Source organism: Aquarana catesbeiana, linkage group LG07 (genome assembly GCF_042186555.1).
Source record: "Aquarana catesbeiana isolate 2022-GZ linkage group LG07, ASM4218655v1, whole genome shotgun sequence".
Taxonomy (NCBI): Eukaryota; Metazoa; Chordata; class Amphibia; order Anura; family Ranidae; genus Aquarana; species Aquarana catesbeiana.
This window is the reverse complement of record NC_133330.1, coordinates 7,670,199-7,685,164: the sequence shown is the minus strand read 5'-3', so window position 1 is coordinate 7,685,164 and position 14,966 is coordinate 7,670,199. Positions and strand designations below refer to the sequence as shown.

The window sequence follows — 14,966 nt, the reverse complement described above, 5'->3', positions numbered from 1 at the left end:
TGCGTCCGGCCCCTATCAGGATGCCGGGCACTTGAATTACATTGGCGGGGGAGTTTTTTTTTAAGTGTCTGATTAGAGTCAGAGGCTCTAATAGGCTTCAAAATAGGGTGGGCTCGAGGAGCAGAGCATTGCGCTCTGAGCCCACCCAGGTGTGTTAGAAAAGCAAATGAATATTCGCTATTCTATCACTGAATCGCCTTTCAGGAAGTGCGGGTCTGATACCTGTTTCCCGATTGGCTGAAAGGACAGGTGATCCCTTTGAATGCCTAGGAGTTGGGGAGGAGACACGCGGCAGAATCGAGAAGGAGAAGACGCAGGAGCCGCTGCCCGATGCCTGCCGCTGCCCGATGTGCCCGCTGATGCCTGATCCCCGCCGCTGCCCGATGTGCGCCGATGCCCAATCCACGCCGCTACCTAATGTGCCTGCCGCTTCCCAATGTGCCCACTGATGCCCGATCCCCGCTGCTATCTGATGTGCCTGCCGCTACCCGATGTGCCCCCTGATGCCCAAACCCTGCCACTACCTGATGTGCCCACCGATGCCCAATCCCTGCCACTACCCGATGTGCCTGCCGATGCCCAATCCCTGCCACTGCTCGATGTGCCTGCTGATGCCCGATCCCCGCCAATGCCCGATCCCCACCGCTGCCCAATGTGCCCCCTGATTAGATGGGGTAAATGCCGGTGGACCGGCAGACAGCAAGGGGGTGGGGGGTTGAAGGTGATGTGGGGGGGTGGTTGTTTGCCCCCCCAAACAAAAAAACACCAGCCGCCACTGCCGCTGGAACCCGGAGATCGGATCTGAATCTCACGGAATACAGCTCTGTGAATGTAAAAAACACAGAGCTGTGTTCAGCGACAGGGGATCTTGTTGCTAAGCAGGGAATGAAAACAACCAGATCCCCAATAAAAGCAGCACACACACAAACACTTGTTAGGCACATACAGTATTTAAAGTATTCACACTTGGAATTCAAAGTCAAATGAGAAGTTGTTTCCCATATTTTACAATGATAACCGTTCATATATGTGCGATTTAAAGTTGCTGCGACTTCAAAGTAGTTCATGCACCACTTTGGTCTGATTTTCATGCAACTGGATGGCCATAGACTTCAATGTTAATCCTCAAAAGTTCCATGAGAAATGTACCTGAATGTTTTACATGCAACAGTTGTCCATTATCTTTGGTCAAAGCCAAAGATTCATCCAAGTCATACCCATCCAAAGTTGCATTCCAAAGTCGAACTACTTTGGAGTTGTACAAGTGTGCACAGAGCTTTAAGGTAAAACCTTTTTTTAATTTCTTGGATGGAGTGGAAAAAGATTAGAACACCTGTAACTTTTGATTGCTGTCCGTGCCCCCCTATTTTTCTGTTTACCTGTTATTACTAAGAGTGAAAGTAAAAGAAAATCCCAAATTTTGGGCTGTCCCCAGAAAAGTAATAGGGGGGAAAACTTTCAATGGGGACACTAGTTTCTGTGACCTGATGGTCCCCAAGAGATTCCCTTTAATTAATTAATAGCACGATTTTCCTCTCGCTTCCTGTTTGGCTATGGGACAGGAAATTAAAGCAAATCTTCCCAATGGGACAACAATGGCAGAAATAAACCTTACAGGGGTTAAACCCTTCCCTTACTCTATCCAAGAAGGAAAAAAAACCCTCACATTTTTGTAAATATTTTCTTCTATGTTTTCATGTGACAACACTGAAGAAATGACACTTTGCTACAATGTAAAGTAGTGAGTGTACAGCTTGTATAACAGTGTAAATTTGCTGTCCCCTCAAAATAACTCAACACACAGCCATTAATGTCTAAACCGCTGGCCACAAAAGTCAGTACACCCCTAAGTGAAAATGTCCAAATTGGGCCCAAAGTGTGAATATTTTGTGTGGCCACCATTATTTTCCTGCACTGCCTTAACCCTCTTGGGCATGGAGTTCCCCAGAGCTTCACAGGTTGCCACTGGAGTCCTCTTCCACTCCTCCATGACGACATCACAGAGCTGGTGGATGTTATAGACCTTGCGCTCCTCCACCTTCCATTTGAGGATGCCCCACAGATGATCAATAGGGTTTAGGTCTGGAGACATGCTTGGCCAGTCCATCACCTTAACCCTCAGCTTCTTTAGCAAGGCAGTGGTGGTCTTGGAGGTGTGTTTGGGGTGGTTATCATGTTGGAATATTGCCCTGCAGCCCAGTCTCTGAAGGGAGGGGATCATGCTCTGCTTCAGTATGTCACAGTACATGTTGGCATTCATGGTTCCCTCAATGAACTGTAGCTCCCCAGTGCCGGCAGCACTCATGCAGCCCCAGACCATGACACTCCCACCACCATGCTTGACTGTAGACAAGACACACTTGTCTTTGTCCTCCTCACCTGGTTGCCCCCACACACGCTTGTCACCATCTGAACCAAATACGTTTTTCTTGGTCTCATCAGACCACAGGACATGGTTCCAGTAATCCATGTCCTTAGTCTGCTTGTCGTCAGCAAACTGTTTGCGGGCTTTCTTGTGCATCATCTTTAGAAGAGTCTTCCTTCTGGGGCGACAGTCATGCAGACCAGTTTTATGCAGTGTGAGGTGTATGGTCTGAGCACTGACAGGCTGACCCCCCACCCCTACAACCTCTGCAGCAATGCTGGCAGCACTCATACGTCTATTTCCCAAAGACAACCTCTGGATATGACGCTGAGCATGTGACTTCAACTTCTTTGGTGGACCATGGCGAGGCCTGTTCTGAGTGGAACCTGTCCTGTTATACCGCTGTATGGTCTTGGCCACCGTGCTGCAGCTCAATTTCAGGGTCTTGGCAATCTTCTTATAGCCTAGGCCATCTTTATGTAGAGCAACAATTCTTTTTTTCAGATCCTCAGAGATTTATTTGCCATGAGGTGCCATGTTGAACTTCCAGTGACCAGTATGAGAGAGTGAGAGCGATAACACCAAATTTAACACACCTGCTCCCCATTCACACCTGACACCTTGTAACATTAACGAGTCACATGACACTGGGGAGGGAAAATGGCTAATTGGGCCCAATTTGGACATTTTCACTTAGGGGTGTACTGACTTTTATTGCCAGCGGTTTATACATTAATGGCTGTGTGTTGAGTTATTTTGAGGGGACAGCAAATTTACACTGTTATACAAGCTGTACACTCACTACTTTACATTGTAGACAAGTGTCATTTCTTCAGTGTTGTCACATGAAAAGATAGAAGAAAATATTTACAGAAATGTGACTGAGGGGTGTACTTATTTTTGTGAGAAAGATCCCCCACTCACAGAAAGATCCCCCTTTACCATCAGATCCCCCACTCACAGAAAGAACCCCCTTTACCATCAGATCCCCCACTCACAGAAAGAACCCCCCCCCCTTAACATCAGATCCCCCACTCACAGAAAGATCCCCCTTTACCATCAGATCCCCCACTCACAGAAAGAACCCCCCCTTAACATCAGATCCCCCACTCACAGAAAGATCCCTCTTTACCATCAGATCCCCCACTCACAGAAAGAGTTGGTGGAGAGATTGTGGGTGAAGAAAGTGTAGCTGCAGCAGCGGGAGCACACAGATCACATTATACCTGTCAGATGAGAACCAGGAAATGGAGGTTGGCGTGGTGGCTCCCTGTGCACTGTGTCCCACACATGTCCTCCAGGCTCCACTAGTTTCGGCTTCAGCTCAGAGGAGGGGGGTGGATCTAAGTACTAGGCGTGCGCGGAGGAGGAGGAAGTTAAATCCTCCTCCGCTCTGAATTCTGGGGCATCGCTCTGGTGACGTCACTGGTTGCTATACGCCAGGCGGCTAGCAACCAGTTCGGGCAGTGAGCCAGCAGCTGTGCAACTACAAGGTACAGCGGGTCTCGGCCGGCCTGCCCGGCCAGAACAAGTGACAGTCAGTAAAGCGGTGCTGGTGGCCTTTTTAGGGGGCATCAGATCGGCACAGGGGGCAATTTCGGGACACTGTATTGTCCCGGAATGAAAGTGCCTGGGACCCAGGATCCTGTCACTGAAACCGGCCCACTGAGCCATCGGCCCACCGGAAAACTCCCGGTAGTCCTGATGACCAGTACATGCCTGCATTCAGTTGAGAAGGAGACTGAGTCAGGTCTGGTGAGGGAGTGGATTGGAGTAAGTACAAGGCTTATTAGAAAAGCAAGCATAGGATTATTATTTGAACCATGTTTTTAACCCCTATCTAGACTTGATAGTGAAAAATAAGTGGCGCTAGATTACACACATGTGTATTAAACTACAATAGTGTGTCTTTCAAAGGGAGCGGACTCACTGGCACTTATTGGTGTGGTGGAAGATCAGAAAAGTTTACACTGAATCAGTTCTTTTCTGGATGAACCTGATTATGCTTATGGTCTTTTAAGTTGAATTTAGTTTATTTTCACTTGTCACAGGGTGATATTGTTACACTGATAATTAAAATCATTACATTGTTGCACTGATTATTTTTATTTTCTTTACAGCGATACTTTAAAATGTATTGTTTATGAAGTTATTTTCATTTATTTTTAGGTTCAGGATTTTTACACTATTGTAGTTTAATACACATGTGTGTAATTTAGCGCCACTTATTTTTCACTATCAAGTCTAGACAGGGGTTAAAAATACGGTTCACATTTTACATCATTAAAGTGGCAGCGGGGCAGTTTGTTTTATTTTTCTAGAGGCGCAGTGGCGGTACTTCAAGTGCGGGCGTACGAGACGTGCTGACCATCGGTCATATATATGACTATAAATCTTTATTTCCTACGAAAGTATAAATCAACGAAAAAGGCAATCCCACAAAAGTAACAATTACTAAATTCCGAGTAGTGTACCGAATAAACGAAAATTATCATCTAACAAAATTACGAATTTCGAATCAAAGAAAATTAGACGGAATTACGAATCATTTCATATCAACGAAAATATAACTGTTACAAAAATACGAACGAGTCCGAATATGAAAACTCGCGTCTTATGAAATTACGAATTGTTACGAATCAATGTATATGTAAAGAAATGAAACAATTTTTTTTTGTTGTGCACATGTCTAAAAATAATTGGTTTCCAAACTTTAATTTCAGTTGCCAATGTTGCTCCACAAGGCCTCTGCTCCCAGTCCAGCTATTTCGATCATAACCTACCCTCAAGATTAGTCGTTGATGGCGACAGATCTGCAAGTTTTTCTGATAGAAGCTGCACCGGCACACTCGTAGATTTTGGTCCTTGGTGGCGTGTGGACCTACTAAACAAAATGCGAGTCTTGTATGTTACCATCACCAGCCACGGAGAATGCTGTGAAAGCCATTTAAATGGAGCTGAGATCCTTATCGGAGACTCTGAGGAGCGAGGTGGTGTACATAACCCCAGGTAAGATGAAGGCATTTGGACCTCTGTAGTTTAACTACTTGACCCCCCAGGCCAATTCTGACATCTTACATATGTAAAAATCTGCTTTTTAAATTTTTTTTATAGAAAATTACTAAGAACATCAGCAAACATTATATCTGTTTTTTTTTAAGTGGAGGCCCTAGAGAATAAAACGTGGGTGTTGCAATTTTTTATGTTGCACAATATTTGCGTAGCAGTTTTTAAATGCAAATTAAAAAAAATAGACTTTAACGAATTCTGGAGAACACAAACACAATATAATACCTAATGTTACATTGAGTAAATAGATGCCAAACATTCCACGCCCGTGGAATGGAGACAAACTACGGTACATTAACCACATCCCGACCAGCGCACGCTGATATACATTGGCACAATGGCACGGCTGGGCTAATGGGCGTACAGGTTCGTCTCCTTTCAATCGCGGCATTGTGGACGTGCGCGCTCCCGCTGCGTACTCTGTGACCATGCCCGTGGGTCCCGTGGACTCGATGTCTGCTGGTGCCCGCGATCATGTCACAGAGTGGCAGAATGTGGAGATGTAAGCAAGGCATTTCCCTGTTCTGCCTAGCAACATGACAGAGATCACCGCTTCCTGTCATCGGGAGCAGTGATCGCTGTCATGTTGTAGTGAGCCCACCCCCCACAGTTAGAATCACTCCCTAGGACACACTTAACCCCTTGATCGCCCCCCTAGTATTTAACCCCTTCCCTGCCAGTGTCATTTACACAGTAATCAGTGCAATTTTATATCACTTTTATAGCACCGATCGCTGTATAGATGACAATGGTCCCAAAATAGTGTCAAAAGTGTCCGATGTGTCCGCCATAGTGTCGCAGTCACGATAAAAATTGCAGATCACCGCCATTACTAATACAGAAAAAAAAATTGTAATAAAAATGCCATAAATCTATCCCCTATTTTGTAGACGCTATAACTTTTGTGCAAACCAATCAATATACGCTTATCGCAACTTTTTTTAACCAGGACTCCCATTGCATAAGAGGGGGCGGGGCCGTACAAATCACTGGGAAACTCCGGCGTTTCCCCTTGTCAGAGGGGGACAGAGTCACGTGACGGGTGTCCCCGCCCTCAGCTACATAAGAGCTGTCAAGCTGGCACCGCATCATTGGCTGGGTGCCTCCGGTGGAGGCAGGATCCTGTGCGTGTTCCTCGCGGAAGTCGCTGGAGATCATCCATCGCTGGAGTAGGAGCATGGATTTATGGGATTACATCGCTGGAATCTCTTTTTTATTTTTTTATTTTTAATAAGGGACTTGTCCCAAGCCGTCTCCTGTGGATTTTTAACATTTTGACACTTTCTTTTTGTGAAATGGTAGGGGTACAATATACCCCTTACCATTTCACATGGGGGGGTGGGATTTGGGGGTCCCCTTGTTAAAGGGGGCTTCCAGATTCCGATAAGCCCCCCGCCCGCAGACCCCCACAACCATCGGGCAAGGGTTGTGGGGATGAGGCCCTTGTCTCCATTAACATGGGGACATCCTCCCCATGTTGAGGGCATGTGGCCTGGTACGGTTCAGGAGGGGGGCGCTTTCTCATCCCCCCCTCTTCTCATGCGGCCTGCCAGGTTGCATGCTCGGAAAAGGGCCTGGTGTGGATTTTTGGGGGAACCACACCACCATTTTTTTTTTAATTTTGGCGCGGAGTTCCCCTTAATATCCATACGAGACCTGAAGGGCCTGGTGATGGAATTTTGGGGGACCCCCACGCATTTTTTTTAATGACTTTCAATGACTTTTATGTGTATTGCCGGGACCAACAATTCATTAATAGCCGCCACTAGAGCTAGAACTTTTAAATGTTTTTATTTTCCTTTAGAAATGTAATTTTGCTCTCGGACTGTTGTAAACACGGGAAACATGCGCCCCTTTACAGGCATACTATAGACACCCCCCAGGTACGAAATTTAAAGGAATATTTTACTTTTATTGTTTGACTTTAAGCATTATTAAAATCACTGCTCCTGAAAAAAACGGCCGTTTTTGAAACTTTTTTTTGCATTGATCCATGTCCCCTGGGGCAGGACCCAGGTCCCCAAACACTTTTTATGACAATAATTTGCATATTAACCTTTAAAATGAGAACTTTAGATTTTTATTTGAAAGTGTGTTCCGTGGCTTTTCGAATTTGCTGCGAACACCCCAAATTGTTCGCTGTTCGGCGAATGGGCGAACAGCCAATATTCGAGTCGAACTCATGTTCGACTCGAACAGATAGCCCATCCCTAATAGACACTGATAGACAGAACTGATAGGCGGCACTGATGGACACTGAAAGGCAGAACTGATGGGCACTGATTGACCTCGCTGATTGGAACTGATTGGCATAACTGGTGGGCACTGGTGGGCATCACTGGTGGGGCTGCACCCATAATCATTGCACTGATTATCAGTGCAGATCTCCCCTGTGAGTAAAGCCACTTATCAGCTCTCCTCTTCTCACACGCTGTCAGTGTGGGGAGAGGAATGCCGATAACCGGCACTTCCTATTTCCACTGTGATCAGCTGTGATTGGACACAGCTGATCACATGGTAAAGTGCTTACGTCATAGGCTCTTTACTTTGATTAAAAGATGCACCACTGAAAACTTCAAAACTTTTCTTTGTCCATTCTGAGATGTTCTGTTCCCCCTTATTAATGTTTGTGATCAGAAAGTCCATAATTGTTGGAACTTTTTTTTTTTTTTTCCACAATGTAACCCTTACTACTGATGCTGGGTGTTGTCCATCATGATGCCCGGTCCAATGTTCTTCTTCATTCTTTTGCAGGTGTGCTCAGATCGTCCCCAATAGACAGACCATCATCTATGACTGTGATGGGATGAAAGGACGTTTTGTTACAATTTTTATACCCAAAAGAGCAGAACATTTGACTTTATGTGATGTCCAAGTGTTTGCTGAGCAAGTTGAAGAGCGAAGAGAAGAAATGTGTATGTAAAGTAGGGATTGTGTCTTAGATTCTAGCTTATTGTATGTGTTAGAAAGAGCTCTCCATTCATTGGCCCCAGAGACAGGAATATTAGACATGTGCGGTTCGTTTCGTTCTGAACTGAAATTCTGGCAAGTTTTTTGTTATTCGGTAATTTGGATGCAACGAATTTAAACAAATCTGAAATAACGAATCACAATTTCGGATGAAATTTGAATAGTTTTCGAATCGAATTGAAATAGTTTTTGAATCAAATTGGAATACTTTTCAAATCGAATTAGAATACTTTTCAAATTGAATTAGAATTTCCAAATAAGGAGAATAAAATAGAATAAAAAAATAAAGAAAAATAATAGAAAAATAATATAATAGAAATTAAAATATGAGAACATAATAAAGTAAAACAAAAGAAAATAAAAGAATAGAAAAAATTAGAATACATTAAAAAAGTAGAAAATAAAGAATAGAGCAAAACAGAACAAAATAAAACAGAAAATAAAAGAACAAAATAAAATAAAATAGAATAGAAAATAAAGGAATAGATTAGATTAAACAACAGAATAGTATAAAATAAAATAGAAAAATTCTGAAATTCAAATTTCGATTAGAATAAATTTGAATTTGAATAGAAAAGAATAGAATAGAAAATAAAATGATAGAAAAGAATTAAATAGCATACAATACAATAAACAATAGAAAGAATAGAATACAATAGAAAGAACATAACAATATAACCGTTTTCCGAAATTCACATTTCGAATAGAATAAATTGGAATTTTGAATAGAATAATTTGGAATAGAATATAGTAGAAAAGAAAAGAACAGAATAGAAAATAAAAAAATATATATAATAGAAAAAACAACAGCATAGAATGGAATAGAAAAAATATAACCATCTTCCAATATTCGAATTTCGAATAGAATAAATTTGATTTTGAATGGAATTTGATTGGAATGCAATTTCAATGGAACTGGAAAAATTTGAATTGATTTGAATTCGAATAAACAAAATTAATTCTGAAAACAAATTAAACAAATTTAACTAAATAACGAACCACAACTAAACAAATTTTTTTGTTCTGCACATATCTCATGAATGTCTCCAAAGCTACTCTTTGTGAGCAGATAAAGGTGTCTTCTTAAAATTAAAATTAATTATTAGTTATTTAAAAAGAAATGTAAGAAATGTAAATAATTAGCCAGTCAAGTTCCTCCACCCCAAACTCGCTCATCCATGTCTTTATGGACCTTGCTTTGTGCACTGGTGCGCAGTCATGTTGGAACAGGAAGGGGCCGTCCACATACTGTTCCCACAAAGTTGGGAGCATGAAATTGTCCAAAATGTCTTGGTATGCTGACGTCTTAAGAGGTACCTTCACTGGAACTAAGAGGCCAAGCCCAACCCCTGAAAAACAACCCCACATCATAATCCCCCCTCCACCAAATGATTTGGACCAGTGCACAGAGCAAGTTCCCTAAAGACATGGATGAGCGAGTTTGGGGTGGAGGAACTTGACTGGCCTGCACTGAGTCCTGACCTCAATCCGATAGAACACCTTAGAGAGGAGACTGCGAGCCAGGCCTTCTTGTCCAACATCAGTGCCTGGACCTCAGAAATGCTCTTCTGGAAGAATGATGAAACATTCCCATAGATACACTCCTAAACCTTGTGGACAGCCTTCCCAGAAGAGTTGAAGCTGTTATAGCTGTAAAGGGTGGGCCAACTCAATATTGAACCCTACGGACTAAGACTGGGATGCCATTAAAGTTCATGTATGTGTGTAAAGGCAGGCGTCCCAAAACTTTTGGCAATATAGTGTATATTGTAGGTAAGGTGAATTGCATATGCTCCTTATTCCCAATGTATTTGATTGCTTTCTACCACCACTAGTGCTATTTTGTGGCATGGACCATTCGCTTTAGCACTATTAGGAGCAAGGTGAGTTTTGACTGGTCTTTATGTAGATGAGTCCTAATGACCACCCAAACTACAGGACATTTCACACATATGGGCAGAGCATTGCCTTCTGTATCTTCTGGGTTGGGAAAGTTGGACTACTATGAATAAAAGTCTTTGCCAACTGTTAACAATTTTAGGTTTCTAAAACAATGGCAGGGAGGTGTTGTCACCACAGACCATGAGAGATGTTAGAGTATTGACATCAATTTGAAGCTTTTATGGGATATACAAGTGAGATATAAATATAATAATGTATGGTCCTTCAAAAGAAATATTGGGAACCTTTAAACAGACTGAAGGCAAAAACAGTTTATTCCAAGTATTGTTTGTAATTGATGTACTTTTGAGTCCTTGGTTCTTGTCTGATCGTTATGAAAGTTTTTTTTTTTGTGTTAACTTTGTAATTCAATATCTCAACTTTGTTTCTCCAGTTCGGAATGTAGCCCTGAATGGCACGGCCTCCCAGTCCAGCACATTTTCTTCTTCTGGAGAAGCTGGTAATGCCAATGACGGCTCCCTGGCCGCTAATCACATCATGGGGCAATGTTCAATTACCCAAAGAGAGCTGTCACCTTGGTGGATGGTGGACCTGGAGTCACCCTACCAGATCTTCTCTGTAGTCATCACCAATCGGGTGCTGGAATGCTGCAAAGAGAGAATTGTTGGAGCAGAAATTCGTATTGGGAGCTCGGCGGAATTTGGAGGAGTGTTAAATCCAAGGTCAGGTTTATTAGGAAAAAGCAACAGTTTTTAAAACAAATATTTATATAAGTCTTCGATGTATCTTCTAATTTATCTTACGGTCATTTTATTTATGAGTTTGCTTCAAATTCAAGAGCTAAGATGCATATTTCTGTTGAAGAAATTAGAATTTTTAGGGCAGAACCCCCACACAATAAACAAGCAAAATAAAAATGTTCCTGTCCATAAATCATTAATGACCTCACTTGTTTACATTTATTAGTGAGCCCCCCCCCCCACACCTGTATATATGTCAGCCCTCCTCACACCTGTATATATGTCAGTCCCCCCACACACACCTGTATATATATATATCAGCCCCCCACATACCTGTATATATGCCAGCCTCCCCACACACCTGTATATATGTCAGCCCCCCCACACACCTGTATAAATCTCAGCCCCCCCACACACCTGTATATATGTCAGCCCTCCACACACCTGTATATATGTCAGCCCCCCACACACACCTGTGTATATGTCAGCCCCCCACACACCTGTATATATGTCAGCCCTCCACACACCTGTATATATGTCAGCCCCCCACACACCTGTATGTATGTCAGCCCCCCCACACACACCTGTATATATGTCAGCCCCCCCACACACCTGTATATATGTCAGCCTCCCTCACACCTGTATATATGCCAGTCCCCCACACACACCTGTATATATGTCAGCCCCCCCCACACACCTGTATATATGTCAGCCCCCCTCACACCTGTATATATGTCAGCCCCCCACACACACCTTTATATATATCAGCCCTCCCCACACACCTGTATATATGTCAGCGCCCCCCACACACCTTTATATATGTCAGCTCCCCCACACACACCTGTATATATGTCAGCCTCCCACACACACCTGTATATATGTCAGCCCCCCCAACACACCTGGTTATATGTCAGCCCCCCTCACACCTGTATATATGTCAGCCCCCCCAACACACCTGTATATATGTCAGCCCCCCTCACACCTGTATATATGTCAGCCTCCCACACACCTGTATATATGTGGGCCCCCCTCACACCTGTGAATATGTCAGCCCCCCAACACACCTGTATATATGTCAGCCCCCACACACCTGTATATATGTCAGCCCCCCCACACACCTGTATATATGTCAGCCCCCCCAACACACCTGTATATATGTCAGCCCCCCAACACACCTGTATATATGTCAGCCCCCCAACACACCTGTATATATGTCAGCCCCCCAACACACCTGTATATATGTCAGCCCCCCAACACACCTGTATATATGTCAGCCCCCTCACACCTGTATATATGTCAGCCTCCCAACACACCTGTATATATGTCAGCCCCCTCACACCTGTATATATGTCAGCCCCCCATACACCTGTATGTGTGTCAGCCCCCCCACACGCACCTGTATATATGTCAGCCCCCCCACACACACCTGTATATATGTCAGCCCCCCCACACACACCTGTATATGTGTCAGCCCCCCCACCACACGCCTGTATATATGTCAACCCCCACACACACACACCTGTATATGTGTCAGCCCCCCCCACACACCTGTATATGTGTCAGCCCCCCCACCACACGCCTGTATATATCACAGCCCCAAATATACACAAACCTGTCAACACACAAGGTTCTGACACCTCTCTGTACATAAAACATCCCCATCCATTTCCTTCACAGCCCCTACTTGTAAAGAAGATCTTCCTACTTGGTCCCAGCTCTTTTCACAAAGCTGACATGTTTCTGGCACAGAGAAGCCCAGTACACGAGGGGTGCACATGCACATAGTAGCCAGAGGTGGCAGTAAAGAGCTTGATGTCTGAGCTCAATGCCACAGAGAGCAGAATGAGCCGAGATCGATTCTGTAATGCACAGCACGGCTCCCCTTCACCTGTCCTGCCTTCTTCTGGCCCGGACGGGCTCCTCAGGCCTCGGGACCCCTTACAGTTGTAACGGCTGTACCCCTTTATGATGGAGGCTGAAACAAACCTTAAAAGAGAATTTTTTTTTGGGCGGTTATTTTCAGAATCATACTTACCTTGATGGCGGACCTAAGCTGCACCTGTCCCCCGCTGGCTCTAAGACTGAGAACCGAGCAATCAAACACAGCTAATCGTTCAGTTCTCAGTGCTCCCTAAACAGAGAGCTGGTGAAATAAAAAAATACAATCACACATACACAATTCTTCACCCACAGTTGATCCAGAGGAAGGCAAAAACCCCAGCAAACCATGATCCAACTTGCTACAGCAGGGGAAAAATTCCTTCCTGATCCCAGAGAGGCAATCGGATATTCCCTCGATCAACTTTACCTATAAATGTCCGTACGCAGATATATTTTGTGCATTTAGGAAAGAATCCAGGGCTTTGTTAAAGCAATCTACTGAGCTGGACAGAACCACCTCTGGAGGGAGCCTATTCCACATTTTCACAGCTCTTACCGTCAAGAAACCTTTCCATACGTGGGGATTAGAGCTGCACGATTAATCGTTAAGAATCGGAATCACAATCTTTTTCCCTTCCCGATCTTCAAAACACATGTCATGATCTTTCTAACAGGTGCAGAGAGTTCTCACAGCTGGAAAAAAAATCCAGGCAGCCTGCCAAGTTTTATTACAACATGCTTAATAAGTAGAAACAAAGTATCTTTTTGTTCTTTTATCAAAGGAAAGAACTCCAGCGTGTGGATGATGGAAGTTTAACCATTTAAAGACCAAACCTTTTCTGACATCTGTTGCTTACAAGTAAAAATCATTATTTTCTGCTAGAAAATTACGTGGAGCACCCAAACATGATTATATATTATTTTTTTTAGCAGAGACTCTAGAGAATAAAATGGTGGTTGTTGCGTTATTTTTTGTCACGCCGTATTTGCGCAGCGGTTTTTCAAACGCAATTTTTTATACAAAAAAATACACTTTAATTAATTTTTAAAAAAAACAGTATAGTTAGCCCAATTTTTTTTTGTATATTGTGAAAGAAGATGTTACACCGCGAGAATTGTGAGAGAATTGTGGTATTTATTCTAAGCAAAAAAAATTGTGATTCTCATTTTAGCCAAAATCGTGGAGCTCTATTGGGGAGGAAATCTTTTTTTCCTTTAGACCTCCAAACTACAGCGCTCCAGCTGTTGCGGAGCTACACATCCCATGAGGCATTGTAAAACTCTGACATTCACAGACATGACTAGGCATGATGGGAATTGTAGTTCCTGAACAACTGGAGGCCCGTAGTTTGGAGACTTCTGCTCTAGACGTAAAAGAGTGCCCCCTTGTCCTCTGTGATGACCTTAAAGTGAGTAACTCAACGCCAAGTTCACTACATGGACCACTTATGTATTTATACATGGAGATCATATCCCCCTTATGTATTTATACATGGAGATCATATCCCCCCTTATGTATTTATACATGGTGATCATATCCGCCTTAATCTCCTCTTCTCACGAGAATAAATTCAGTTCCTCTAATCTTTCCTCATAGCTGAGCTCCTCCATGCCTCTTATCAGTTTGGTTGCTCTTCTCTGCACTTTTTCCAGTTCCCCGATATCCTTTTTGAGAACTGGAGCCCAAGGTCTGATGAGGTCTTACTAATGATTTGTACAGATGATGTCTCTCTCTCTGGAGTCCATACCTCTCTTATACAAGAAAGGACTTTGCTCGCTTTGGAAACCGCAGCTTGGCATTGTATGTTATTAATGATCATATGATCTACCAAAACCCCCAGATCCTTCTCCACTATGGATCCCCCCAGTTGTACTCCCCCTAGTATGTATGGTTCATATTCTTAGCCCCCAAGTGCAGAACTTTACATTTCTCAACATTAAACCTCATTTGTCACATAGTCGCCCAATTAGACAGAGCATTGAGGTCGGCTTATAAATTGGAGACATACTGTAAGGACGTTATTCCATCCATTGCATAG

General features: G+C 43.4%; 1 protein-coding gene across 1 annotated transcript in view; it reads left to right on the top strand.

The window, feature by feature from the left end:
- LOC141102651 (uncharacterized) overlaps positions 1 to 14,966 on the top strand; it is an 85,902-nt gene that overhangs the window by 61,376 nt on the left and 9,560 nt on the right. Inside the window, exons 18-20 of the mRNA XM_073591558.1 lie at positions 5,089 to 5,374; positions 8,189 to 8,349; positions 10,740 to 11,028. Coding sequence (XP_073447659.1) covers positions 5,089 to 5,374; positions 8,189 to 8,349; positions 10,740 to 11,028 — 736 coding nt within the window. The remainder of the gene's footprint in view (positions 1 to 5,088; positions 5,375 to 8,188; positions 8,350 to 10,739; positions 11,029 to 14,966) is intronic.